The sequence below is a fragment of the Austrofundulus limnaeus genome, unplaced genomic scaffold (genome assembly GCF_001266775.1).
Source record: "Austrofundulus limnaeus strain Quisiro unplaced genomic scaffold, Austrofundulus_limnaeus-1.0 Scaffold1346, whole genome shotgun sequence".
Classification (NCBI taxonomy): Eukaryota; Metazoa; Chordata; class Actinopteri; order Cyprinodontiformes; family Rivulidae; genus Austrofundulus; species Austrofundulus limnaeus.
Window position 1 is genome coordinate 25,420 of NW_013953748.1, and position 8,448 is coordinate 33,867.

At 47.9% G+C, this 8,448-nt stretch overlaps 2 protein-coding genes across 2 annotated transcripts; both read left to right on the forward strand.

Annotated features, from left to right (window-relative positions):
• Window positions 1-304: 304 nt before the first annotated feature.
• LOC106535039 (dyslexia-associated protein KIAA0319-like protein) lies at window positions 305-1,668 on the forward strand (the record flags this gene model as incomplete). Its single annotated transcript, XM_014031907.1, is given in 1 exon segment — window positions 305-1,668. A coding segment is annotated over 1 exon segment (173 nt), but the record flags the coding sequence as incomplete, so codon positions are not given.
• Window positions 1,669-2,958: 1,290 nt separating this feature from the next.
• LOC106535040 (adenylyl cyclase-associated protein 1) lies at window positions 2,959-8,448 on the forward strand (the record flags this gene model as incomplete). The annotated part of the gene is given in 8 exon segments (XM_014031908.1): window positions 2,959-3,079; window positions 6,399-6,503; window positions 6,669-6,769; window positions 6,908-6,985; window positions 7,632-7,775; window positions 7,954-8,039; window positions 8,120-8,225; window positions 8,373-8,448. Coding segments are annotated over 7 exon segments (694 nt in total), but the record flags the coding sequence as incomplete, so codon positions are not given.

Consider the following 8,448-nt stretch of genomic DNA (forward strand, 5'->3'; position numbering starts at 1 on the left):
GTTTATAAACAGTTTATAAACAGTTTATAACCATCTATTAACATTTATAAACCTCAAACTGTTTATAAACATTTAACATTTATAAACATATATTAACAGCTTTTAAGCATTTATTAACTTTTATAAACTATTATATACATTTATAAACATCTGTTAACATTTATAAACTGTTTGTATAAAGTTCTTCATACTTAATGAGGAACAGGTTTAAGTTCTGAAAATTAAAATTTGTTATTTTACTTTGAAAGTTTAATGAAAGAACAGATTTTAAAACTGTATTTTAAACTTCTTCCTCCTCCTCCAGCCCGCCTGAAGCCCGTCCCTCCTCCCACCTCCTCGGCTCTCATGCGCTCAGACTCAGAGTTTGACAGCGATGAGGGGCAGGAGCGGGGACACCTGCTGCGGCCCCAGAACGGCTCCCTGAGGAACGGCCAGGGGCCCCCGAGGGCCCTGAAGCCCCGGGAGGAGCACCTATAGCAGCAGCTCCTCCTCTTCATCGATGAAGGCTGACCACCTCTGTTTCTGCTGCATCTGAGCCAGCTGCTGTTTCACTGACCCGAACCTGGACTGTGGGGGGTTCTGACCCGCCCCAGTGGGACCAACACTGCTTACAGACAGAGAGGAAGTTACCTGCTTCACTTCCTGTTTCAGATAGCCACTGGACGCGCTCAGACCTCACTTCCTGTAGACACAAACACACACACACACACACACACACACAACACAGAGGAGGAGCTACCAAACACTGCCACGGACCTGAACCAGAACCACCGGTACCAACGGACCCACCTTCACCTGCATGAGGAGCACCAGGCCGACACCGGAGAATCTTCTGCATGTTTGTGTGTCCGGTGTGTGCGTTTGTTTTTCTGTTATTAACTAACAGGCTTTTATTCTGAAAACCTCAGAGTCTGCAGTTCCATCAGGCTTTTATTCTGAAGGGCTGTGAGCGGCTCTAACACTGGAATGTGCTGATGTGTTGATGATGAGGAAGATGAAGGTGCTGGAACCACTGAGAAGCTGCACTTTCTGATTAAAATCTTTGTTGTTTGTTTGTTTTTAACATGTTTGAGTCCAGAAGTCAAAGATCAAAGTTGAAATCTTTATTTAGTTCAGTTTCAGCAGCTCACTGACTGTTTCTCTTTATTGTCTCTGATTATAAACACAGTTTGGGGACAAAAAGATGTTTAAAGAGACCGGCTGAAACCAGTCTTCCTGCTGTGTGACCTTCAGTCTGTGGATCTGATCCGATCTGAAGTTTAAATGTTTTATTTGAACGGTTCCTCCGAGGCTTCCTGCTGCTTCAGACACAACATTCACATCTAGATAGATTTAAAACCAGTCTGATGTTGGTTCTGTTGGTCCAGATAAAACCCTCAGGTTCTGTGTCTGATTCTGGACCTGACTTCAGGATCTGGTTCTTCCTGTGGTTTCAGTGTGACCTGGACCCTGCAGGTCCACTGTGAGGACCACTGAAGGCTTCTTGTTTTTACTGGACTGGATCACCTGGAAAGTGTGAATAAAATGTTCTGGTTTTAGTGGTTTAACTGGACTGTCCAGTTAGCTGTGTTTCTGTTTCAAACAAAAMGATCCACTTCCTGTCTGGACTCTCTGACTTCCTGCTGCTTTGATTCTGAGTCTTTATTAAAATCCTCATCAGCTCCAACATTTACAGACCAGAGATCCTGAAAGTTTGTTTTATCAGACTCGTTCTGTCTAAAATAAAGTCCTCAAATAAAACGACATGTTCCAGAAGAACAGGACAGGTGTGTCAGGACTCAAACACATCTGTCAAACTAAAGGCCTGTGGGCCAAATGTGGCCTGTCACTGTGTTTTATGTGACCCGGGAGATCTTCAAAGATTATTAATGTTTTAAAATAAGAACACCTCCAGTGGGAAGTGCCTGTTGGARGTAGAACTGTTCAGTGTTTATGAGAGGACGAGTTAAAGCYGTTTCTGTGCAGGAAACACCAGGTAGAGCTCAGGAACACGACTTTCATGTTTCTTTTGCCAACAAACGTTTTATTCCACATCTCATCTGATTTAAGGTCCGGTCCATAATCAGCTCTTATCGACGCCATCATCTGTCATGTCATTGGTAGGGSTGTAAGAAAATATMGATACACTGAAATATCACGATATTTCATGTCCCAATACTGTATCGATATTCTAAAGCCCTGTATTGATTTTTATTAAGGTTTAAAATGTCAACTTTCCTGCCAACCGTTCATTTTTATGTTGTAGTTCARCCTCTGACCACTAGTTGGCAGCAGTGAGCCAGACATTTGCTCCTCTACCTCTTGAGCACCAGAGAGTAAGAGAGCATTAGCATTGTGAGTAAACATTAGCTTTTCTTTTTTTTCAGTAAGAGGTTTTTATTTAATAGAATTTTTGGACAAAAAAACGCAATATATCGCCTTGTTTACAGTATTGAAATATATGGGGATATATCGTATMGTGACCCCTCTGTTWTATGTATCATATCACCATATTCTTGCCGATACTCAGACCTGGTCCTTAACGAAGCAGCTGAGATTAACGAGCTCAGAAAGGTCAGAGGTCAGGAACTGCACAGAGTCTGAAGGAGTCCAGACCGTTCTCATGTAGACTGAAGGAAAATAAAAAATATATTTTTAAAAGATGCTGCAGCTGAAAATCCTGCAAAGATCTCCAACAGAACCAGACCCAGTGAAGGTTCTGGTCCTTCATGGATGGGGGTCCCAGCACTGAGCCCTGTGGTACTCCTGCAGAGTCTGTGACCCAGTAGAGCAGGTGAAGTGTTTTCAGTTCATCACCTGAGCAGGTCACGTGCCCAGCTGTGTGCAGATGTTCCTGCAGGGTGAAACCGGATCCAGATGTGGACCTTCTTCCTGGTGTTTCTGGTGTTTCTCCTTCACGCGCCTTATAAGGAAAAGGACTCAGTCCCGTGAAGAAGGGCGGAAACGTGGCGCGGTGGCTGCTGGGTAAATTCATCAGCACATTCAGGAAGGAGCTGACCCAGTCTGCAGAGCGAGCCCGAACCTCGAGCACGCCCTCCGAGATACAACGGACCGAATCACTGCTCGACCCGGTTAGCAGGTGAGATTCGAGCTCATTTATCGCGACGTGAAGACGAACAAAAAACCCGCCGCTCGTTTCCGGTCCGACACCGAACCGAACCCAGACAGGAGAGGCTGAAATTAGGGAAGTTATTTTTCCGGTTCGACACTAACTAATGCTCCGGGAGGGGGTCAGGGTCCAGTTAATGGGTCCCGACCGGGCTCCAGAACCTCGCTTGATTTAACGGTGTCAGAATGTGGAGCGGCTCGGTTCGKTTCGGTTCAGAACCCGGTGTTGTGACAGATTTAGTTCCCTTCTTTTATGTGTTCCTGTGGTTCTGAAGCAGCTTCCGGTTTCAAACAGACTTTATCTGATAAACACGTTTAAACACAGAAAAACACATTTTTATTTTTACTCAGTTGTTCCGGTTCGGTTCTGACCTGAACGGGAAACAGATTTCTGCACAACACCCCGTCAGCTAGCTGTTAGCTGTTAGCTGCTAGCTGTTAGCTGCTAGCTGCTAGCTGTTAGCTGTAGCCTCCCTGCTGGAACCGGTGATCGCATTAAAGCAGCGGCTCCACACGGATTTGTTGGACCTCAGCGGGGTTCGGTTCGGACGGGATTTGTTTACACCTTAAAGCTCACCTGTGAAGGTTCGGCTGTGCGCCGTCTGTCTGTGTATCCTTCCGCGACCGCACAACAGGAGCTGCGCCCTACTTTATGTCTGACAGAACCAGACTCTGGACCAGAACCAGAGCATCACTCTGACCATGTGGGTCAGAACCAGACTCTGGACCAGAACCAGAGCATCACTCTGACCATGTGGGTCAGAACCAGACTCTGGACCAGAACCAGAGCATCACTCTGACCATGTGGGTCAGAACCAGACTCTGGACCAGGTGTGTGTGCTGTGCAGGAACCAGATGATTGGACCAGAACCAGGTGTTCCTCACAGGTTGTTGCATGTTTCCAGTCAGCTGCTGTGTTGTCATGGAAACATGTTGRAAACTCGTCCTGCAGCTTCAGCTGGTGATTGACAGCTCAGTCAGCCAACAGGAGCAGGTGTGTCAGGTCTGAGGAGGGTCTCAGGTCTTCAGGTGAGGAACCATCTCTGTGCAGTTTCTGTAATCTGCTGCAACAGGAAGCTGTTTGTCTGCAGAGGATCTGTTTATTTCTGTAAACACCTTCAGGTGCCCCGCCCCTCCCTGTGCTGCAGGTGAGTCACCTGAGCTGAACGCAGGAAGTGCTGGACTCTGCAGGATAATTAGGGTTTGTTTTAGTTCTGCTAAAAACTGCTGCAAGGAGTAAAGATCCAGGAAGTAGCCTGCCCCGCCCCGCCTACAGGTGTGTCAGGCTTCACCTTTACTCCTGAACTTTACTCACCTGTGTTAAACTTACAACACCTGGTTCTATTTTTTACTAAATCAGATTTAAAGTTTATATACTATTAAATATATTTAGTTTAGAAAATAAATAAACCTGAAACAACTCAAATATGAGATTTATTTCAGAAGATCTTGAATAAACTCCTGCAGTCTTCCAGCTGTTCGGACTTTATTTATCTCTAAATTTAAAAAAATTTGCTTCAGTTTTAAGTTTAATAAAATAATATTTTAATTAAACCTCGTTGATCAGATTAATTTTAATCTGGCTTCAGGACTCATTTCTTCATGTTGTACAGGTGAGTCTGCTGGGACAGGTGAGGTGTCAGGTAACAGCTGGGTGTCTCTGCAGGACCTCACATACCTTCACTCAGCGAGTCAGGGCCCGTTTACCTGCTGCTCTTACTCAACCTCTCTTTAAGGTGGAATTGTCCTCTCAGGAACCACCTTAAATCTGGACCAGGTTGTCCAGGATCAGAGACCTGAGCTGGGTTTTCTAGTTTCATCATTTCTGCATCTAAAAATAAACTCATTAAAGTGAAGGCTGCAGGGCTCTGAGTGATCCACAGGCTCSGTCCAAACGGACCTGCAGGGCTTTTTACAGACAGGTTAACCCTCCTGGTCCGGTCCGGTCCGGTCTGGTCTTTTTTCTGTCTAAAGAGCCAGACTTCCCGTAGACTCASTGGTCTGGATCAGCAGGTCTCCAGACCAGTCCTTCTGGCTGATAGAAACACCTAAAACATGGTGGAGGTTCTGTCATGGTTTGGGTCTGGTTTCACTCAGATGTGTTTTTACTGAAGAACATGGYTGAAAAACAGAACCTTTATTTATTCACATCCCAAAGACTGGACCAGGAGTGGACCAGGACAGAACTCAGGACTCTCAGTCCTGGTCCTTTGTGGGAATAAAAACTGACCTGATCTTTGTGTGACGTAGTTTAGAGTTTTGTTTTAGTTACTTGTTGTTTGTTCAGGTTAAACTGGTTCAAGTCTGAATTATTGCAGGTCAGACTCGGAGCAGCAGAGCTGTGACTCTCAGCCTTCTGGATGTGATGATTGTTGTTCACAGGAAGTCTGCAGACAGCTGAGCCTCTGAGCTGCAGGTCTCTGTGTCTGCAGGTCCCTGAGACAGTGTCTGCAGGTCTCTGTGTCTGTGTCTGCAGGTCTCTGTGTCTGCAGGTCTCTGTGTCTGCAGGTCTCTGTGTCTGTGTCTGCAGGTCTCTGTGTCTGTGTCTGCAGGTCTCTGTGTCTGTGTCTGCAGGTCTCTGTGTCTGTGTCTGCAGGTCTCTGTGTCTGCAGGTCTCTGTGTCTGCAGGTCCCTGTGTCTGCAGGTCTCTGTGTCTGTGTCTGCAGGTCTCTGTGTCTGCAGGTCTCTGTGTCTGCAGGTCCCTGTGTCTGCAGGTCCCTGTGTCTGCAGGTCCCTGTGTCTGCAGGTCCCTGTGTCTGTGTCTGCAGGTCCCTGTGTCTGTGTCTGCAGGTCTCTGTGTCTGCAGGTCCCTGTGTCTGCAGGTCCCTGTGTCTGCAGGTCCCTGTGTCTGTATCTGCAGGTCTCTGTGTCTGCAGGTCTCTGTGTCTGCAGGTCCCTGTGTCTGCAGGTCTCTGTGTCTGTGTCTGCAGGTCTCTGTGTCTGTGTCTGCAGGTCTGTGTCTGCAGGTCTCTGAGACTGTGTCTGCAGGTCTCTGAGACTAGCTGCAGGGGGGGACTAAAGTTGTAGGCTAGACCATACTAGTTTATAGTCGCTTAATCCGGACTTTGTGGTTGACAGAAGACCTGGTCTAGGTGGGCTGGGTAGGCCAGGTCCTTCAAAGGATGCAGCCCCTGAATTTGGACCCAGCCTGGACCAGCTGCTGGGTTCACTGAGGACTTTGTAGTTAAACAGACTGTCAGAACCTGAATGGGTCTGTCCCAGGTCAGGGAGTTCTTCAGAACCTTTGATGGGTCCAATGTGACACAGGTTAAAGATCTTCTCTCCTGCAGGTATGGCAGAGTTGGCGAGTCTGGTGCAGCGGCTGGAGGTKGCGGTGGGCCGTCTGGAGTCCATGTCGGGCTCGGGGGGCAGCGCTGGAGCCCCTTCTGGAGGAGGTAAGCCTGAGGTCCTGACAAAGACCCCTCGGTCCTCAGTGGTCCAACACCTGTCAGTCGGTTCTGATGTTCTGGAGCTGAGCTGCTCCTGAACCTCCATCCTGTCTGACCTCTGACCTCGTTTTGACGCTGCGTCCATCTTGTCTCCATCCTCTCCTCCTGCAGCCGTAGCGGTGTTCGTCGGAGCCTTCGACACGATTGTCAACGGACCCGTGGCCCAATACATGTCCCTCAGCCAGCAGATCGGAGGAGACGTCCAGAAACATGTAAGTCACCTGCTCACGTGTCACCTTAAACTGACTCCGCCCACTTCTCCAGGTGAAATCAGCAGGTCCAGATTGTGTTGAGTCAAACAGGAACATCTGCCAGCAGAACTTGTGACTGTTGTCCCTCCTCTTCCTCAGGCAGTGATGATGAAGCAGGCGTTCTCCAATCAGAGACAGCTCCTCGTCACAGCTTCATCCTCCCAGAAGCCCTCAGACGTGAGTTTGGACCATCATTCATCTACCAAACTGAGTTTGGACCATGGTTCTTCTACCAAACTGAGTTTGGACCATGGTTCTTCTACCAAACTGAGTTTGGACCATGGTTCTTCTACCAAACTGAGTTTGGACCACGGTTCTTCTACCAAACTGAGTTTGGACCACGGTTCTTCTACCAAACTGATCTCCCGCAGGAAGAATCAGTGAGTCAGCAGGAAGCTGACGACTAGGACTGCAGCTAATGATTATTTTAATAATCAGTTAATCTATAGTTTATTCTGTCGATTAATCAAGTAATCAGATTAAAAAAGTTCTCATTCTGCTGTATTTAAKCTTATTTTATGACAAATACAACTGTGAAGGGGTAATCTACACTTGCTGACGATTCTGCTGACATGACGCTAAYGTGACGCTAACRTGACGACGTGACGCTAACGTGACGACGTGACGCTAACGTGACGACGTGACRCTAACRTGATGACGCGGCAGTAACATGACGTGTTTTTCTAAAGAATACTTGTTTTAGTAAAAAAAGTTTATAGAAAATAAAATTTTTACTAAATGTTTCCTGTTAAGACGTGATCAAACCGTTGATGTTGTTGTTGTTGTTGTTGTTGTTGTTTACTCTGGTCGTGTGCTCCTGCAGGCGGTCCTGAAGTCTCTCTTGGAGCCTGTCTCTAAAACCATCCAGCAGGTTCAGGCGTTCCGTGAGCAGAACCGGACCTCCCCGCTGTTCAACCACCTGTCTGCTGTCAGCGAGAGCGTCCCCGCCCTGGGATGGGTCGCCATGGTAACGTGTGTGTGTGTGTGGGGGGGGACGACAAGGAGGTCTTTGATTCTGCTGAGACTGAACAGAGGACGTTTCTGGTTCTGCTGTAGAACCAAACAGAAGCTGCCTTCAGTCCCTGACGTGGGGTCAAAGGTCAAACTGTCCCTCAGATGAAACATCCTTTTGTGTTTTTGTCCAGGACCCRAAGCCCGGACCGTACGTCAAAGAAATGCAGGACGCTGCCATGTTCTACACCAACAGAGTCCTGAAGGAGTACAAGGACAAGTCAGTATACTTCCTGTTTCCTGTGGAGCAGGTCGTCACTTCCTGTTTCCTGTCTGTCTCACGGTCTCTGGTCCTGACAGGGACAAGACACACGTGGACTGGGTGAAGGCCTACTTGTCCATCTGGACCGAGCTGCAGAACTACATCAAACAGCACCACACCACTGGACTGACCTGGAGCAGAACCGTGAGTCTGAGGACGGGTTTAAAACTGGGGGGGGGTGGGGGGCAGACCTGGACTATCCAGAGTCCTTATGACCCGGGTCCGGACCTTGTCCCATTCCAGACTTGCCAWTAATAAGTTTGAAAGGATGACGATGCGTCTCCTCCTCAGGGTCCGGTTGCCTCTGCCTCTGCTGCCCCCCCCAGCGCTCCGGCTGGTGGATGTCCCCCCCCACCTCCCCCTGGAC